We start from the raw sequence: 20,306 nt of genomic DNA, 5'->3' as shown, positions 1-20,306 counted from the left end.
CACCACATATTTATAAAGTACTCAATATTTATGGGGTCATAAATTGACCGCCCACTATTAACACCAGTTTTGGCTGGCCTCATTGGCCCTCTACAGACAGCATGCCTATAAAAGGCATGGCTGGTCAGCATACCACTATTGAGCAATATAGGTGGCTGTATACCAATAGAGCAAGCGTGTGTTGGCTCCACATAATTTGCATCTGCTGACTCCTTTGCTTATCATGAACTCTGTTTCTCGAAATCACCCTCTCAGTGGGCAAAATATGCAAGAGGGAGAGAGAAACCTCACACATATGACATGCATAACCAAGGATTCAGGTAGTGAGACTGCCATTTACAACCTATCTGAAATGTGTTCACTTGCCAAAGCTCTTTCTGCTTGCTTCTTGCTACATGTTTCAAATTGATTCAATAAAATTAAGCTATGGAGCTCAGGAAACTTATATTGGGCTATGAGACTTTCTATTCACAGCCTCTGGAACAGCCTGCCTGGTAGTGTATTTGGAGGCTATCATTGCATTAAAGTAGTTCTCTGCATGACATTGTAATTTTGTCTTTCTGAATATATCACTGTTCCAGCTCCAGCTATCATGTTTACATTTAATCCTGAAGGAAGGGAAGGCCTGTGCAGTGGCTCACGCCTGTAATCCCAGCACTATGGGAGGCTGAGGCGGGCGGATCACCTGTCAGGACTTGGAGACCCGCCTTGGCCAACATGGTGAAACCCCATCTCTACTAAAAATACAAAAATTAGGTGGGCATGATGGCCTGCACCAATTATCCCAGCTACTCGGGAAGCGGAGGCAGCAGAATCACTTGAACCTGGGAGGTGCAGGTTGCAGTGAGCCAAGATTGCACCACTACACTCCAGCCTGGGTGACAGAGTGAGAGACCCTGTCTAAAAAAAAAAAAAAAAAAAAAAAAAAAAGTAAATGTTGGCAAGAATTGCTTCAGTTAGGAAGATAAGAAAACAATGCATCTCTAACTAGAATCAAATGTTCATTTTAACATGAACAGACGGCACTGACTTCAAATGTAGCTGTTTGCAATCAGCATAGGACTTGGTAAATCAGAAAAACACCTTGAAAAATGAAGTCAGGGCTACATGGTCAGACTCAATGCCTAAAGTGAATGAGATTGGGCTGAGTTTGAAGTCCAATGGCACTCTGCTTTTTTGTTTTGTTTTTTGAGACGCGGTCTCACTCTGTCACCCAGGCTGGAGTACAGTGGTGTGATCACAGCTCACTGCGGCTTCAACATCTCTGGACTCAGGTGATCCCACCTCAGCCTCCCAAGTAGCTAGGACCGCAGGCACACACCTACATGCCCAGCACATTTTAAAATATTTTTTGTAGAGACGGTGTTTTGCCATGTTGCCCAGATTGGTCTCAAACTCTCAGGCTCAAGTGATCCACCTGCCTTGGCCTTCCAAACTGCTAGGATTACAGGCATGAGCTACTGTGTCTGGCTATGCTATTACAAATATCCATTCTAGTCAGCAATCAGGTACAGAAGAAGCTCCAATGCTACCTGCCTTAGTCCTGTGCTCTATCTTCCCGGATTTTCTCATCTCAGCATTGGAGACATACCTATTGGTGTCAACGTTCTTTATGCATTGACTCCCCCGACCCCCACCAATATGATTCAACCTTGCCTTTTGCTTGCTTGCTTTATTTATTTATTTATTTATTTATTTATTTATTTATTCTTAGACGGACTTTCACTCTTGTTGCCCAGGCTGGAGTGCAATGGCATGATGTTGGCTCACTGAAACCTCTGCCTCCAGGGTTCAAGTGATTATCCTGCCTCAGCCTCCCGAGTAGCTGGGATTACAGGCGTGCACCACCACACCCGGCTAATTTTGCATTTTTAGTAGAGACGAGGTTTCTCCATGTTGATCAGGATGGTCTCAAACTCCCGATCTCAGGTGATCCGCCCGTCTCAGCCTCCCAAAGTCCTGGGATTAAAGGCGTGAGCTACCATGCCTGGCCACCTTTTGCTTTAAAACCTCAGCTTTCTCATTTCAAGGTAGTCTGCCTTGTTCCTCAAAGCCTTTCACATCTGAAATGCCCACATTACTTGAATCAAACCACAAAGGTGAACCACACATGGTCCTTATTATCTAGGACAGGAAACATTGTCCCATGGAGAAAATAATGTATACAACTTATCAAACAAAAATAACCAAAAGAGTCAGAATATATTTTTATTGTTTTTGTTTAAGCCCTTCTTCTTGCACCATGAAGAATATAAAGAATTTATTCAAGCACAAAACATAAGGATGGACCACCTGGAAATACCAAATCCAAAGTAATAGAGATATAATTCTGAAATAGATAAGTTCAGATTTCATTTATATAGGCAGAGTTAAAGGAGCTTATAGCAAGGCTCTGCACAACTTCAGGAGAATAGCTGAAGGCAGCTGTTAACCTTGAGGCAGAGAGTGAGGAGTATGTGCAAGGGAGCAAGGGGAAATTATCTTGATCAGGCTTGTTTGTTTGAAGTTATCCTGAAATTCACCTTTGAACATCCATGTGTGTGACATTCCCTGAAAGGGGAACAATAAATGTTAATTACCCACAGACTGTTTGCCCCAGGCTTTCAGCATTCTGCCTGCACTGAATAAAAGCAAGCAGCTCCAGCTTCTCGGGGCTGCACTTTGGCCACTTGAGCCAGGTGACTCCTAGCTGCTCTTACACACTGCATACCTGTGTGTGAGTGCTCTTTCCATCCGTCAGTCAGTCAGTCAGTCAGTCAGGGTCTGCGGGACAGATCTGGCAGGTGGTGCCCAGTGTGAGGAACACTGCAACGGATCTGGACCAAACCCTCGAAAATTAATGTGAAGTGACTGCTCAGTAAGTAATTGGTCCCCGCTGGGGATTTCCAAGTTCAAGGGGATTCTCAAGCTAGGGTTTCATCATGGGACAACAGTTATCAGCTCAACAGCAACAGTATGTAAAAGTATTGAAACAGCTGCTTAAAGCTAGCAGAACCTTGGTTTCAGAGGCTCAATTAAGGGATGTAATGCAAACTGTTGTATTACATAGCCCATGATTCCCAGAAGAAGGCACACTAGACCTAGGGCTCTGGAAGCAATTGGGAAGAAATCTTAAACAACATCAGGTACAAGGGCAACAGGTCCCAGTAACATCTTTAATGTTATGGGCCTTGGTTAGGGCTGCTTTGGTCCTGCTCTACACAGAAGAGCCTAAAAAAGAAGGGGAGGAAGAACCATCATCTACCTTACTGCCTCCTCCTCCTCCTTCAGCCCCGCCATTACCCGGGTAAAGATACCAAAGAGGAGACGGAGGTGTTTCCTAAGTCTCCTCCCCCAATAAATTGGGAAGAAGACATGAGATATACTACAGTTATGGGACCCCGTCTTAGGCAAGCAGCATTAGAAGGGGAGCTCCTCGCTTGTCCCGTGGTGTAAGATCAACAGGCCAATTGGGTACAGAAGCCTATTACTTTCAACACTTTTAAGGAAATAAGGAAAAGCATTAGAGAAAATGGACCTGCTAGCCCATTCACAAGAGGATAATTGAGGCTATGGCAGATAACTACCATATTGACTCCATGGGACTGGTCAGTGCTAGCTAAAATAACTTTAGAGGCCAGTCAATACCTCCTCCAGAGGGCAGAATATAATGAATTGTGCGAACAACAGGCTGACCAGAATCAATTGGCAGGACAGAACATAGCTGCTGTGCTCCAGGGGAGGGGTCCCTATATTAATATATAACAACAATTAAATTTTGTCCCTCAAGCCTATGCGCAACTGTCTTTGTGCACTCACGGGGCCTAGGACCAAATTCCTGAAGGTGGAGTTCAACAGAGATCTTTTATAAATGTTCCACAAGGGCCTCAGGAGCCATTTGTTGAATTTATCAATTGGTTAACCCAGGCACTTAAGAGACAAATCAGTCATGCCAAGGCCGCTGATATCTTATTGTTGTAATTGGTCTATGAAAATGCTAATGTGGATTGCCAGCAAGCAATGCAAGCAGTCAGAGGGAAAGCAGCTACAGTAGGGAACTCATATGAGCATGTCAGCTGGTGGGGACTGAAACACACAAAGCCAGAATATTGGCTATGGCATTAAAGCCTCAAAAAGTAAAAAGGGATAAAAATCCAAATTGTTTTCAATGAGAAAAGCCAGGTCATATGAAGCAGGAATGCCCCAATAGTAAAGACCAAAGTAACTCAGGAAAAGAACCCTCTTCTATATAAGAACAAGCCATAGTGGAACGTGCCCACTCCACCCTTAAAAATATGCTTAAAAAACAAAAAAGGGGGGAATACGAGTAAGGACCCTACAACACTACTAGCACAAGCCTTATTTACCCTTAACTTCTTAAATTTAGCCTTATTTACCCTTAGCTTCCTAAATTTAAACAATAAATTTCAATCAGCCATAGAAAAGCACTTTGCAAAAACCTTTCAGAATATGAAACCTTTAGTTTTTATAGAAAGATGTAAATAGTAATCTATGGTGCGGTCCAAATGATTTGTTAACGTGCGGAAAAGGATAGGCTTGTGTTCACACTCCCTCAGGTCCTCTTTGGATTTCTGTGCGACACATCAAACCATACCATGGCGTGGCTGGAACCCAGCCCGGTACCAAAAATAAAGGAAATGACCCTGCAGGACCCGCAGCCCCAGAACGATGCGGCTTCCACAGACAACAGAGGCCCTGGACATTATGCTGAAGAAGACAACTCAGGAAGCTGAGCGAATCCCTCTCCAGACACAAACACCATTCCCTCCAGATAATCTGTTCCTTGCTATGCTCTTTGTTGTACATTGCAACACTCATAGGGTATTGGTTTTTCTCTCACTCTGCCTGCAACTCATACCTGCTACACTCTATTAGGCCCATCTTCTAGATCCACCTTTCTTCTGCCCTGTTACTTGGGCAGACACCCCCTTCCCAGTTTCTAACAACGTAACTGCTTTGGTAGGAGGGATTAACATACCCCTGGTGGGGTTCCTCAGTAACAGCCCTATAGAACAATGTGCAAAAACACCTCTCCTGGATAGACCCCCACTCCTGGGGGTAACTCTTTGATTGGAAAAGAATATTACTGATTATACTCATGCTTGTCTTATGTTATCTACTGCTTCTAGGATACAAAGCTGCAACACAAGCTGGAACCGCTGCACCTGTCAAGCCTGTCACTGTACACATCTGTATTCTTCAATCAACAAAACCTGATGCAAAAAACAAAAGGGGGAGATATAGGAGATCAGTCAGAGTGGTAGGAGAAACTATAAGGAAAGGAGCGGACCTTCTGAAAGGTCAGAAGGCTGCTCTTACACACTGCATACCTGTGTGTGAGTATTCCTTTCATACATCAGTCAGCCAGGCTGTGCGAGACAGACCCCGAAAAGCACGACAACAAAGGGGAGGTTAAATGTTTAACAAGGATCATTAATTAAGAAGCCAGGACCGGCCAAGGTGGCTCACACCTGTAATCCCAGCATTTTGGGAGGCCGAGGTGTGTGTATCACGAGGTCAGGAGTTCAAGACCAGCCTGGCCAAGATGGTGAAACCCCACCTCTACTAAAAAATACAAAAATTAGCCGGGCATAGTGGCAGGCACCTGTAATCCCTGCTACTCACGAGGTTGAGGCAGGAGAATTGCTTGAACCCAAGCAGCAGAGGTTGCAGTGAGCTGAGATCATGCCACTGCACTCCAGCTTGGCCAATAGAGTGAGACTCCGTCTCAAAAAAAAAAAAAAAGAAGGCAGGAGACTTTTCTCCCTAATGCCTAATGTTGCTTAATTCTAGACACTGTATAGAGCAAGAAAGAAAAGAACTCAAGTTATCTCATCTCTCTCAATCTTAATGTGTTTTGGGAATTCCAACAGCTGGTTTTTTTGTGTGTTTTTTCTTCTTAAGGAGATGAGGTCTCATTTTGTCACCCAGCCTGGAGTGCAGTGGCTCAATCATAGCTCACTGCAGCCTCCAACTCATGTCTCTAATGACTCTCCCACCTCGGCCTCCAGAGTAGGACAGGCTACAGGAATGCACCATCACATCAAATTTTATTTATTTTCACAAACTATAGCACAGCAATGGAATATGCTTAACATTAGGAGAGTTTTGAGACCTACTACCTGGGTTGAAATTTGTTACATCATTTATTAACTGGATGACTTTAGGCATTATGCAGAACCATTCAGCTTGTTTCCTCATTTATAAACCAGAAACAATAAATTTTTGTAATGATGAGGCAATTGCTCAAGCTTAGAGTTGGGTCTAACAAAGAATTCTGACTTTTATTTCACTTTTGTTTCTACCACTATGAAGAACAAAATGGGGGCTTCTGCACAGCAACTTCAGAAGATAAGCAGGTTTTCTGGAAATGGATTGAGAGCAAGATATGATATCTAAAATCAAAGATATATGACACTGTTGGGGCTCAGAAACTGATATCCCAAAATAAGGCACTATGACATCCTGAACTGAAGAAGCTACAAGGTCTCTGACCCTCTCCCCACCCCTCCTGTCTCTCAGTTCTCTGTGTCTCCCAAAGCACAGGATGAAGTTGTTTTCAGAAGTTCCTTATCTGCCTAAAGTCCAAACCTGCCAAAGAATACAATTATCTTTAGTCTCTATCCTGAGTTTTCATTAAATGAACTAATACCACCCGAAGAAACACAAGCCTGTCAACAAGCCTAGACAGATTCTGTCACAAACCACTGCCTACTCTGCAGCCCTAACAGACATTGTCCCAGGCTCTTGCACGTTCTTCAAGGCCATTGAATTCCCCTAAAAGTCATTTATTATACCCCTAAAAACACTTCTCAAGCTCCCATTTCCCTAGGAAGTAGGATAAACATCTATGCCCTATTGCAATATTGGGTGATCACTCTATCCAACCCCCTCTGCAGTGTACACGTTAATAAATTCATATGCTTTTTCTCTTATTAATTCTGGGCATTAATTTAACCTTTTTCTTCTTTTGGGCCCATGTTGAAACCTCTTTTTTCAACTTCTCTTCCAATTAGGTGTGGCCTTTTAGCTAAGTTCCTGCCAATGGAACATAAATACAAGTAAAGATTGACATTTCCAGGCCTGGGACATAACAACTTTCCACGAAGGATTTTTCCATCTTCTTTCCCTTTGCAGGGCAAATGTGGAAGCCACATTTAAGACTGCTAAGCCACAAAGACAGAGGGCATTTGGGTTCCAGAATTACTGCTGGAAGAAAGAGGGAACTGTTGATCTAGAATGCCCTTTTTGAACCTCATATCCACAGAAAATAAACTTGTATTTATCTTAACTAGTATGCTCTGCACCAAAGAAGGGTCCAGATTCTTAATTTCTAAAAGGAAATTCATTCACTTGTTGCTGGATGAATCTTCAGGTCAAAACACTTCATCTGTAAAAGAAACATAAGATTTCATTGAGTGAAACAAAGCAAAATGTGGACTTCTTAAGAGTTAACCAGAGGAGAGGAAGCTATATTCACCTCTATCAGCAGCAGAACTTCCGTCCACAGCCTAGTGATCTTTCAATGTGGATGTGACCATGAGGATGAGGTAGTTTCATTGGATATGTTGCCTCTTGGATCCTCAATTAGAAAAGCATAAGGAGGGCTGGATGCTGTGACTCACACCAGTAATTGCAGCACTTTGGGATGCTGAGGCATGAGGATCACTTGAGCCCAGGAGTTCAAGACCAGCCTGCGTAATAGAGCGAGACCTCATCTCTATAATAGAAAAAAAAATTAAACAAAATCAGTAAGGAGGCCAGGGGTCATGACTCATGCCTGTAATCCAACACTTTGGGAGACAGAGGTGGGGAAGACTGCTTGAGGCAAGGAGTTCGAGACTGCAGTGAGCTAGGATCACACCACTGCAGTCCAGCCTGGATAACAGAGTCAGACTGTCTCAAAAAAAAAAAAAAGAAAGAAAGAGAAAGAAAAGAGAAAAGAAAAGTTCAAGGAGAAAATACAGACTCTATGATATTGACATTGTTCCCCAAAAGCATCACAGAATAATCTGGGTAAATTTTGTAGGACCCCAGACACGTCTTTTTTCCTGTAACTGCACTTACCAAAAAAGTGAAAGTAATTGATAGTCCATTATTATCAGTTATAATCATAAATAAAATCCCTGGATCTCATATTGGACAATTAGTCTCACTCAATATGAAGGATTAAGAAGAAATGTGATCTCTCAATTTTTTATCAAGGTTTATCTAGGGCTCAAAATCGGTAGTTGGGAACATGTATCATCTTCATAATTTAATTTTGTTTTATTAATTATGGATTCAGCCATCATATTATAACCATTATAGAAATTTTAATGTGGAGTTCTGTTGCCAGTAGGAGCAGTTTTCTTTGTACTTGGGAGCTCATCCATAGATATCTAGTATAATGAAATCTCAGAAAATGTTACAGCATATAAAGCCTTTTTATAAAGACTACATTGGATTCTTTCATGTGAAAAGTAAAAAGATAGCAATTTTGCAGATCTCTTATTTTGTATTTTAAATAAATTATCATATAATAATACTCTTTCCTTAACTACTGGTGTCGTTGAATAGGGTGAGCAGTCCTCCATGGGGTTAGCACTCATTGCTCATCTTTTCCTGCCCCTGCCTCTTGGTTCAGTCTTAACTGAATGTCCTTGGGTATCTGGAACAACACTTTTGAAAAATGAAAATGTATGAATCAGGCCGGGTGCAGTGGCTCATGCCTGTAATCCCAGCACGTTGGGAGGCCAAGGCCGGCAGATCACCTGAGGTCAGGAGTTCAAGACCAGCCTGGCCAACCTGGCGAAACTCCATCTCTACTAAAAAATACAAAACTTAGCCAGGTGTGCAGGCGCCTGTATTCCCAGCTACTTGGGAGGCTGAGGCATGCAGCAGTGCTTGAACCTGGGAAGCGGAGGTTACAGTGGGCCGAGATGGCGCCACTGCACTCCAGCCTGGGCAACAGAATGAGACTGTATCCCAAAAAAAAAAAAAAAAAAAGGTTGGGCGCGGTAGCTCACTCCTGTAATCCCAGCACTTTGGGAGGCTGAGGTGGGTGGATCACCTGAGGTCAGGAGTTGGGAACAAGCCTGACTAACATGGCAAAACCCCATCTCAACTAAAGATACAAAAATTAGCCGGACGTTGTGGCACATGCCTGTAATCCCAGCTACTCGGGAGGCTCAGGCAGGAGAATCACTTGAACCCGGGAGGTGGAGGTTACAGTGAGCTGAGATTGTGCCATTGCACTGCAGCCTGGGCAACAAGAACAAACTCTGTCTCAAAATAAAAAAAAAAGTATAAATCAGTACTGAGTTACCTGGAAATTCCAGCTTAAGAAAAACAAAGACCCTGGTTTTATGTAGTTGGCTATCAGAATAATGCCCATAGCCCAAATATGCACCCAACTCAGGATCCATGAATCAATGTTTCGTCTCTCTGGTATGATCTTCCTACAGATGTATATAGAACTCACTCTCTTCTCTGCTCAGTCTTGTCAGGACCAAGAAAAATCTTCCCTTTCACCCTCTGAAGTTTTTCTCAAATATCAACTAACAAAAAACAGATTAATAGGAGAGAAAGGGAAACAAGTTTATTAACATGCATGAGGGAGACCACAGAGTAATTACCCCAACCCCAGCAGTGGGGTACAGAAGCTTAAATGCCATCTTAAGGTTAAAGAATGGGGGCTCAGAACATGGCCAAAAACAGGTTAGGGTAGTCAATCATGCAAGACAGGTTATGGGAGGGCTTTGCTAACAAAGGTGGTCTTGTTATGTAGATGAAAATTCATAGGTAGCAGCCCTCAAGAAGAATACATATATAGTAAATGTTTCTTTCAGACCTTTAAAGGTATCAGACTCAGACTTTTTTTTTTTTTTTTTTTCCAGAGGGAGTCTCATTCTGCTGCCCAGGCTGGAGTACAATGGCACTATCTCGTCTCTCTGCAACCTCCACCTCCTGGGTTCAAGCGATTCTTCTACCTCAGCCTCCTGACTAGTGGGGATGACAGATGCCCGCCACCATGCCTAGCTAATTTTTGTGTTTTTAGTAGAGATGGGGTTTCACTATGTTGGCCCAGGCTGGTCTTGAACTCCTGACCTCAAATCCGCCTGCCTCGGCCTCCCAAAATGCTGGGATTACAGGCGTGAGCCACTGAGCCTGGCCCAGTGTCAGACTCTTAATCTTTCCTAGATTGGACAAGGTAAAGCCTCAGAAAAAAAACCTGGCAGAACCAAAGCAGTTTTTCTCAACAGATGCACATCTCCACAAAAGGCAGTTCTGTAGGGCAACTTCTGTTTGCAGACCCTCCAAAGAACCATCTCAAAATATGTCAAAGAAGTATACTTGCGGATGAAATAGTTGATTTCCTTCAGCCTTGTTGGCCTAAAAGAAAGATGTGGAAGCACAATTCATAATTTAAAGAATTTATGGTCGGGTGCGGCGGCTAACGCCTGTAATCCCAACACTTTGGGAGGCTGAGGCAGGTGGATCACGAGGTCAGGAGATGGAGACAATCCTGGCCAACATGGTGAAACCCCCTCTCTACTAAAAATACAAAATTTAGCCAGGCATAGGGACATGCGCCTAAAGTCCCAGCTGCTCAGGAGGCTGAGGCAGGAGAATCACTTGAACCCAGGAGGCAGAGGTGGCAGTGAGCCGAGATTGTGCCATTGCACGCCAGCCTGGGTGACAGTGAGATTCCGTCTCAAAAAAGAAAAAAGAATTGGGGCCAGGCACAGTGGCTCACGCCTGTAATCCCAGCACTTTGGGAGGCGGAGGCGGGCAGATCACGAGGTCAGGAGATGGAAACTCATCCTAGCTAACATGGTGAAACCCTGTTTCTACTAAAAATACAAAAAAATTAGCTGGGGATGGTGGCGGGTGACTATAGTCCCAGTTATTCGGGAGGCTGAGGCAGGAGAATGGCGTGAACCCAGTGAGCCGAGATCACGCCAGCCTGGTTGACAGAGCAAGCCTGGGTGACACAGCAAGACTCCGTCTCAAAAAAAAAAAAAAAAAAAGAATTTACTCGAACCAAAGTCAGGACAGCAGCTCAGAAATCTCAGGCCCAAGTAATCTTGGATATGAGCTCCACTGGCCTTTGTTAAAAATAAGTTTTTAAGGACAAAAAAGGGGGGACAGAAGGTGGGCTGATACAAAATTTTTTGTCAGGAATTGTCATTGGTTTACAGAAATAGCATTAATTAGTTATTGGCTATACATTGTAAAACTACGGGGTGTGGGTTACAGTGTAGGATGTGGCATTATTTGGTAAACTTATAGCTACTTATAAAAACAATCAGTATCTAGAGATGAATATATATCTCAACGAGGGGAGTAGGTTGTGATTGTTGTCTCATTTTAGTGTTGCTGTGGGCCTGATCATTTGAAACGACTCCCATTGCTCAGATGAAAGTTATTTTCTTGGCCTGGTGTGGTACCTCACGTCTGGTAGCCCCAGCACTTTTGGAGGCCAAGGTGAGAGGATCCTTTGAGCACAAGAGTTTGAGACTAGCCTTGGCAACGTAGTGAGGCCTCGTCTCTACAAAAAAAAAAAAAGTTATCTTCTTTTCTCAGTCTTATCTCACTTGTGAGTTCTTCCCCATCCACCCTTTTTAAAATTACAGCTGTCTACCACATTCCCTCCCATCCTCTGGCAGTCATTCCCTTTATCATTTTAACTTTTTTACATCTTCTTTACCTGAGAATATACTAAACTTTTCTTTTTCTTTTCTTTTATTTTTTTGAGACATAGAGTCTCACTCTGTCACCCAGGCTGGAGTACAGTGGTATGATCTTGGCTCACTGCAACCTCCACCTCCCAGGTACAAACGATTCTCATGCCTCGGCCTCCAGAGAAGCTGGGACTACAGGCACATGCAACCACGTATGGCTAATTTTGGGGGGGTTTTTTTAGTAGAAATGGAGTTTCGCCATGTTGGTCAAACTGGTCTCGAACTCCTGACCTCAAGTGATCTGCCCACCTGGGCTTCACAGGCCATAGATTTTGTGTAACTTGTTTGTTTTTCCCAGATGCATCTTCAACCTTGGCAAAAATAAACCTGTGAATTTTTAGTTTACACTATCAGGGAGCGCAAAAGAAGTATGGAGAAGAGCTTTCACTCTTAAGGGCCTGGTGATGTACCAGAAGAATCTTAAAGCAAGCTTTACTAAGTATGCTTTATCTATTTGTTTGCTGTCCCCAACATTGCCACCCCTGGAGACTCAAAGTACTTTTCCTTCATCTTCTAAATTCTCTAAAATTTTACTGTTCTTTGTGGAAGACACTACACAAAAGCTGGAATTCAAAGCCACCTCAATGTGTACTCATTCCCTGGGTGTCATTCATGTATATGTAATATATATGTTAATACACTTCTGCTTGTTTTTCATTTGTTAATCTGTCTTTTGTTACATGGTTTGTTTCAACTAAGAACCTATGTGGGGGGTGGGAGTTGAAGGGAAAATTATTCTGCCTTTTCTCCACCTTCATCTCCTATTATCCCCTGCTCATTCCCCATGGTCACCATGGTACCTCAGCAGTCTCCCTCCTCTTCTCCCTGAACACATCCGCACAAGTTGCTTCCTCACCTCTTTCAGCTCTTCGCTGAAATACTATCTTCTTAGTAGGGTCTTCATCAGTTGCCTTATCTAAATTTCAGCTTCCCATGACACTCTTTAGTCTTGCTTTATTTTTTTTTCCTTCTCACCATCTAACATATTACATATATTTACCTATCTAGCTTATTTTCTGTCTATTCCAGACTCAAATGTAAATTCCATGAGAGCAAAAATTGTTTTGTTCTCTGGGTGTATTTCCAACGCACAGACCAGCATCTGGTACATTGTAAATTCTCAACCAGTGTTATTTGCAGTAAATAAAAATCAATGTTAAAGAAATATGTCATCCAAAATGGATCATATTAAATTTTTAAAAAAGAAATACTATTTGTTATATAAGTAATGATGGCATCGTAATTTATTTTGTTATTTTTCAGATGGAGTCTCGGTCTGTCACCAGGCTGGAGTGCAGTAGCATGATCTCGGCTCACTACAACCTCTACCTCACAAGTTCAAGAGATTCTCCTACCTCAACCTCCCGAGTAGCTGGGATTACAGGCGTGCACCACCAGGCCTGGTCCAGCTAATTTTTATATTTTTAGTAGAGATGGGGTTTCACCAAGTTGGCCAAGTTTGTCAAGAACTCCTAACCTCACGTGATCCACCCACATCGGCCTGCCAGAGTGCTGGGATTACAGGCGTGAGCCAAGGCACCTGGCCCATTATAAGGTGTTAAATAGCAGATGACATATATAAAATAGATGAAATGATGTTGAAATTGCCATTGCAAAATTGTAACTGAGACAGTCAAAGTGATCTGACCTAAGCAACTCCATCTTGCTTCTAACCTTCAAGCTGTCCTTGTTCATTCCTGGGTGTAGGCTGAACTACCTTTGGGAGGAACTTAGTTTATAGTTTAAAACTAATATGATAACAGCACTTTCCCAAAACAAACCTCCTTGCCTGGGGACTAGACTGCCTTTGTAGATAGAACTAACTAATTACTCACAAGATTAGAAATTACGGTTTAGGGGCTTGTCGTAATGACTCACGCCTGTAATCCCAGCATTTTGGGAGGCAAAGGCAGGCAGATCACTTGAGGTCAGGAGTTCGAGACCAACCTGGCCAATATGATGAAACCCCGTCTCTACTAAAAATACAAAAATTAGCTAGGCATGGTGGCACACACCTGTAATCCCAGCTGCTTGGGAGGCTGAACAAGAGAATCGCTCGAACCTGGGAGGTGGAGGTTGCAGTCTCCATCCTGGGCGACGCAGTGAGACTCTGTCTCAAAGGAAAAAAAAAAAAAACAAACACACATTATAGTTTAGGAGTCCTGCAGCTGGAACCTATAAGATTCTGACCCTACCTAAACTGCTCCTAAGATCAGTGCTTGAGATATTTTGCAGACCTGATGCTGGTACCACCCAGATTCGTAAACTGACTCATCCGATCTCCTGGCCTCCACCCAGAAACTGACTCAGCCCAAGGAAACAGCTTCGACTCCTGGTAATGACATCTCTGACCTAACCAATCAGGACTCCTGGTTCACCGGCTTCCCCCACCCAGAATGCTGGGGAGACCAATTTGAGTAACAATAAAACTAGGGTCTCCCGGACAGCTGGTTCTGAATTACTTTCTCTATTGCAATTCCCTGCCTAGATAACTCAGCTTTGTCTAGGCAGCGGGCAAGGTGAACCCATGAGGCGGTTTCATTATTTGCTTTACAAAAATCAATAGATAAAACACACTTAAGCCAATGTTTTTATTGAAGCTGGATGAGAGGAACATAGGTTTTATTAAACTATTATCTCCTTTCCCATATATTCTGGAATGTCAAATAAGTTTTTAAAATAAAAACAATATGTGAAAAAAAATGACAAGTTGCTAAATTAATAAAGGTCATAAAGGAGGATCTGCTGAATACCCAAACACGGCCTTGTGCTAATCTGTAAAGGAAGGGTTCTATATGCAAACAGATACCTTGGTTGTATGCCAAGCAGCCCAGGATGGTATGTGTTCCTCCTTGTAACATCCCTAAAAACTTGATACTTTCACTGAAAGGACCTTGGTGTCTCAAAAAAAAAAAAAAAAAAAAAAAAACAACCTTACGTTAGTGTTGCCCTAAGAAATTCTTATAAAAGTCAGGTGTTGAAAGATAGTCAAGCAAGCCAGAAAGTCTTTAGAGACCAGTATATTCTGAGGGCAAACTACAAGGAAACAGATTCAATTAGAAAACTGTGCTAAGTCTGGAGTCAAACCAGAGCTAATGAGTGTTAAAATTTATGTAGCAAGGAGTCTCAGCCCCAGCTGTTTGTTAGAAGCACCTGAATATTAATAATTACTATTCCCTGGGCCCACTCTACAGACTGCTATTAGTCTCATTGAACACCAGGTAAAGATTTTTCTAAAGCCTTCCCATGTGACTGTAATGTTACATTGAGAAAACTGATCTGTAAAGAAATCAAACTATTTTAGGGGATTGTTCTGTGCACTTGCTTTAGAGAACATTTCATAGAATATTTCATTCTGTAAAATAAACACATTTTGCAAAAGCTCACTCCTTGTAACAGTTCGCAGGCAGGATGCCTTTATTGATTAGACCAAAACCAACAACCTAGGCTTTCTAAATCAGTGTTCATGACAATCATCTGAGGTATATACAGATTGACTCCAGCCCTAGATGGGGATTGAAACAAGCTTCTAACAAGTTCCCAGGTAATGCCCATGCTGCCAGTAATGTAGAAGCCAATCTGGCTTTGGTTTCTGCCACCAATTTCTGATATTGAATCAACTATCGGTCAAAAATGGATCATTTCACAGAAAAGACCAAGAACTGTTTAAAAAAAAAAAAAAAGTGGGGCGGGGGATTGTAGAAATAGCTTCAGACAAGAAAAAGCAGCAACCAAGGACATCTGTACCTATTCCCAACTGCCAATGCTCATTAACTGTAAGGTTTTAAAAGGAACTACAAATACACTACGGAAAAAAACCCCTTCTATAATGAGTATAAGTAGACAACGCAACTAACGCTTGAGACAAACCATGTATAACATGAACCCAGATGGCCCCTTCCACTACCAAATCGAAGCACCAAACTCCTAATAGCCAGCAAAAAATTAAAAATTTAAATTTAAGTTTAAAAAAAAAGGACGTTGACAATCTGGCATGTTCGGGAGAAAGCACGGGAATATAGCAAGCTTACCATTAACTTTAGCCAATCAAATGAGGACTTAAATACTACCACCAACGTTCAGTTTCAAAGATTCGATTAGTCAATCACAGCTATTTTCGGGTGAAAGTAGGCGGCTCTTAAAAGAGCCTTTGGGTTGGAGAGAATTATTACCCAGAAACCTCTACGCTCTCTCCCCACGAATGCGGCGAGCGAGCTGAATGTCCTTGGGCATGATAGTCACTCGCTTAGCATGGATGGCACACAGGTTGGTGTCCTCAAAGAGCCCCACCAAATAGGCTTCGCAGGCCTCCTGCAGGGCCATCACCGCGGAACTCTGAAAGCGAAGATCCGTCTTGAAGTCCTGAGCGATTTCTCGCACCAGGCGCTGGAAAGGCAACTTTCGGATCAGCAGCTCAGTCGACTTCTGGTAGCGGCGAATCTCGCGCAGAGCCACGGTGCCGGGACGGTAGCGGTGAGGCTTCTTCACGCCGCCGGTGGCCGGCGCGCTTTTCCGAGCCGCCTTAGTGGCCAGCTGCTTGCGCGGTGCTTTGCCACCGGTGGACTTGCGTGCAGTCTGCTTGGTGCGGGCCATCTCAGATTAACTGGAAGAAAAACTCAGCCATTTGGCAGAGTGGCGACTGCCCTTATATATACTCAGAAACATTCTAATTGGCCTTGCTGATTTTTAAAAGTCCCGCGCAACAAAACCATTGGCTGGAGAGTCCAACGATGTGATTGGTGAATTACTGGAAAGTCTGATTGGATAAATCACTTCATTTTTTAATCCTCTCTTCTCTGTTAGTATGCGATCCAAGAGCGTTAATTTCCTAAAATTCTAATTCTGCGCTTTTCAAGCTGTAGTCCGTAAACGACTACTTTAAGACTTTGGAAGACGCTAATTCTCATTCAGTAGATGTGTTGTGGGGCCAGATTCGGAGGACCACGTTTTGAGAAGTTTATCTGTGGTTTTCCGGAGTAACTTGAACTGCCGCTAGCTAGAAACTTTTGACCACAAGGCAGGATTCCTGGGTGGTGTACCTGGGAAATCACAAGCCAAGAAGTCACCGACATAAAACAGTGAGCAACAAATGTTAACTGAATTGTATTTTGTCCCAAATGGTGTTTTGCTTCGGTTGAGAATTTTTAAAGGACAGACTAACTAGGTTTTCCAACGACTCTCATTTACTTTTCATTGGGTCCTATTGATATTCCAGGCTACCATCCCCACTAGCCTCTTCTGCAGGGTAACTTGAACACTGGAGTGGCCCTGTCCATGTAAACTTTACACAGTTTTGCAAACATTATTGAACTTGCTTCTTCCCGAATACATTAAAGCACTTACTTGCGATATTAGACATTTTCTCATTAGTCCTGTTCGCCTAGTCAGTCACTTGTATAGACAGGGCCACAGTACGGCCTGAATATTGGGCAGGACACCGCCCTGCGCGATAGTAACTTTGCCCAGCAGCTTGTTGAGCTTCTCGCGGTGGATGGCCAGCTGCAGGCGTCGGGGAATGACGCAGGTCTTCTGTCGCGGGCCGCGTTGCCCGCCAACTCCAGGATCTTGGCGGTCAGGTACTCCAGCACCGCCGCCAGGTACACGGGCGCGCTGGCCCCCACCCGCTCGGCGTAGTTGCCCTTGCGGAGCAGGCGGTGCCCTCGGCCCACAGAAAACTGGAGACCAGCCCTGGAAGAGTGTGTTTGAGCCTTGGCGCCAGCTTTGCTGCCCTGCTTTCCACATCCAGACGCAGTGAAGTATTTAAGTGACTGGTTCTAGTAAAACGCAACCAGCTAAACCACTATAATCTATATTCGGTAAAGTGGCCTGTGCTATCTCCTGAACGCAGATTTCAGCCAATCGAAAAGCAGATGTTTAAAAAAAGTAAAAAAAAAAAAAAAAAAAAAAAAACTTCTGGCTTACATAATTATAGTTGAAAGGTCAAATTATGAGGTTGAGCTTCTGGGAGAGCCAATGAGATTTAGGAATTTAGAAATGGCCTATCGTATATTCAGACATTAAAAGAACCAATCAGAAACCGAAACTCAGCAAGCCTCATTTGCATATACACGGAATAAATAAGGAGGGCGTTTGGGCTCGCCAGCATTTCCCTGTGGTCGTTTTACAGTGTCACTTCGGCTGCGAACATGCCAGAACCAGCTAAGTCAGCCCCTGCCCCGAAGAAGGGCTCGAAGAAGGCGGTGACCAAGGCACAGAAGAAGGACGGCAAGAAGCGCAAGCGCAGCCGTAAGGAGAGCTATTCTGTGTACGTGTACAAGGTGCTGAAGCAGGTCCACCCCGACACCGGCATCTCGTCCAAGGCTATGGGTATCATGAACTCCTTCGTCAACGACATTTTTGAGCGTATCGCAGGCGAGGCTTCCCGCCTGGCGCATTACAACAAGCGCTCGACTATCACTTCCAGGGAGATACAAACGGCCGTGCGCCTGCTGCTCCCCGGGGAGCTGGCCAAACACGCGGTGTCGGAGGGCACCAAGGCTGTCACCAAGTACACCAGCTCCAAGTAAATAGTTACCTGAGTAAAAGCGCCAACAACCCAAAGGCTCTTTTAAGAGCCACCCATGTTGTCGTTTAAAGATCTGTAATTTTCCAGAGTTGGCAAGGTAAAATGGCTAAGCAACACATGGGATAGTAAGGGTTTACTAAAACGTTCAAGTTCGGCCGCGCGCAGTGGCTCACGCCTGTAATCCCAGCACTTTTGGAGGCCGAGGAGGGCGGATCACATGAGGTCAGGAGTTCGAGACCAGCCTAGCCAACATGGTGAAACCCCGTTTCTACTAAAATATACAAAAATTAGCCGGGAATGGTGGCAGACTTAATCCCAGCTACTTGGGAGGCAGTCAGAAGAATCGTTTGAGCCCGGGAGGCGGAGGTTGCAGTGAGCCGAGATCGAGCCGTTGTACTCAAACCTGGGGTATAAGAGCGAGACTGCCCTCAAAAAGTCCAGGTTCGTTGTTTTTTCTCCTATAGATTGTAAGCGTCACCAAGGAGTAAGTGCGTATGCAGCTTAATATGAGACATTTCACTCAGCAGCTAAGGAAAAATCGTGTTCTAGGTTGATCCCCACTTTTCTTCCCGCACACCACCACCTTAAAGCTATGTTTTCTTTTTTTTTTTTTTTTTTTTTTTAGACGGAGTCTCACGCTGTTGCCCAGGCTGGAGTGCAGTGGCGCGATCTCGGCTCACTGCAAGCTCCGCCTCCTGGGTTCACGCCATTCTCCTGCCTCAGCCTCCTGAGTAGCTAGGACTACAGGCGCCCGCCACCGCGCCCGGCTAATTTTTTGTATTTTTAGTAGAGACGGGGTTTCACTGTGGTCTTGATCTCCTGACCTTGTGATCCGCCCGCCTCGGCCTCCCAAAGTGCTGGGATTACAGGCTTGAGCCACCGCGCCCGGCCTAAAGCTATGTTTTCGCTTTTAGTTTCACTTTAACATCCTATTGCCCTTGACTTGGAGTAGCCGGGTGGAAATCAAGTTTGGGGTAGTATTAAATCTAAAATAAGCTCTGAGAAAGCGAAATTCGTCTTGTAGTTCGTTGTTAACTTGTAAATGATTGGAGCGGCATTTGACGGAGGAAATCACCTCTGTTGGTTGCATTTCTAAACCATGGCAGATCGCTACCAGGCGTTCTCATTATCCCCCTTCCAACTCTACTAATTTCTTTACAAAGTTTACTGAGTTTATAATTAATGGATTACTTCACGTAGCTATATATATTACCTCTTGGCAAGATCAGGAACTCTACCATCTTCCTAGCTGAACATATTGAGGTTTAAGAGAAAGAACAGGCAACAGGATAGCCTGAAGTTGGAGCAAAGAAATGAAAATTCCCGGTGCTACATTCATATGCTTTATCTGTAAGCCTTTTTAAGGCTCCAAGGACTGTGTTCTCCCTCAGCCACCTCCTCCGTGTCCTGGAACGACTTTGTCCACAGCTACTTCCTTTCCTGAAATTTCATTTTAAGAGAGGAGGGTTACAAGGAATTAACATTTGTGTGGTAGTCCTTAGAATGCATTCATTCATTGATTTTTTTTTTTTCCTACAGTCAGCTGTGAAATGGAATATCCTCTTTTACAGGTGGATGACTTCAAGAATTTACGTTAAGTAACTAGCCCCTTACACATAAATAAAACTGAGATTTGAAGCTACTCTATCTGATTGTAAGGATTACTTCCCACTATTCGTTAGAGAACATCCCAAGCAGAAGCCTAGTTGCTGTCACAGAAGTCAGGAAATTTAGGCTCAATCAATAAAAGAAAACTCGTCAGGAGATACACATATTCTTTGTCGCACAGCAAAGTCCTTACACCAGGAAAAGTTTCTTTTAAAAATAAAATAATATTAATGGTGACCTTTGGGCCCTAAAGATCACCTGGCAGCAAGTTTAACTTTTCTGAGCACTATATTCTGGAGGGGAAACCTTGGGCATTGTCAGTGTAAATGTGAGCTCTAAAAATCTTATTTTCTATTTATTACCTACATGTCATTATTTTCTATTTATTACCCACATAGCAGCTTACTGTGAACATTAAGTGACCAAAATTTGTTTTTAATCTTTTG

General features: G+C 43.5%; 2 protein-coding genes, 2 long non-coding RNA genes and 1 pseudogene across 4 annotated transcripts; 2 read left to right on the top strand and 3 right to left on the bottom strand.

The window, feature by feature from the left end:
- Positions 1-1,726: 1,726 nt before the first annotated feature.
- Positions 1,727-5,336, top strand: LOC105482596 (uncharacterized). Its single transcript, XR_987722.2, has 2 exons — positions 1,727-2,857; positions 4,557-5,336. It is a non-coding gene; the product is annotated as an uncharacterized lncRNA (long non-coding RNA).
- Positions 5,337-6,008: 672 nt separating this feature from the next.
- LOC139363482 (uncharacterized) lies at positions 6,009-19,892 on the bottom strand. Its single transcript, XR_011623950.1, has 3 exons — positions 19,466-19,892; positions 7,481-7,720; positions 6,009-7,390 (listed from the first exon to the last, which is right to left on the bottom strand). It is a non-coding gene; the product is annotated as an uncharacterized lncRNA (long non-coding RNA).
- On the bottom strand, positions 14,356-17,336 carry LOC139363481 (histone H3.1). The gene has a single exon (XM_071097470.1). It carries the CDS (start codon positions 16,317-16,319, stop codon positions 15,909-15,911), a length of 411 nt encoding a protein of 136 aa, XP_070953571.1. The 5' UTR covers positions 16,320-17,336; the 3' UTR covers positions 14,356-15,908.
- On the bottom strand, positions 17,115-17,832 carry LOC112426771 (histone H2A type 1-H-like; annotated as a pseudogene).
- On the top strand, positions 17,820-18,798 carry LOC105482601 (histone H2B type 1-C/E/F/G/I). Its single transcript, XM_011742800.3, has one exon. The coding sequence runs from the start codon at positions 17,873-17,875 to the stop codon at positions 18,251-18,253; it is 381 nt and encodes a 126-aa protein (XP_011741102.1). The 5' UTR covers positions 17,820-17,872; the 3' UTR covers positions 18,254-18,798.
- Positions 19,893-20,306: the final 414 nt, after the last annotated feature.

The sequence above is a fragment of the Macaca nemestrina genome, chromosome 5, assembly GCF_043159975.1.
Source record: "Macaca nemestrina isolate mMacNem1 chromosome 5, mMacNem.hap1, whole genome shotgun sequence".
NCBI classification, from domain to species: Eukaryota; Metazoa; Chordata; class Mammalia; order Primates; family Cercopithecidae; genus Macaca; species Macaca nemestrina.
Note: the sequence above shows the minus strand (reverse complement) of the source record. Positions and strands in the feature narration are given on the sequence as shown.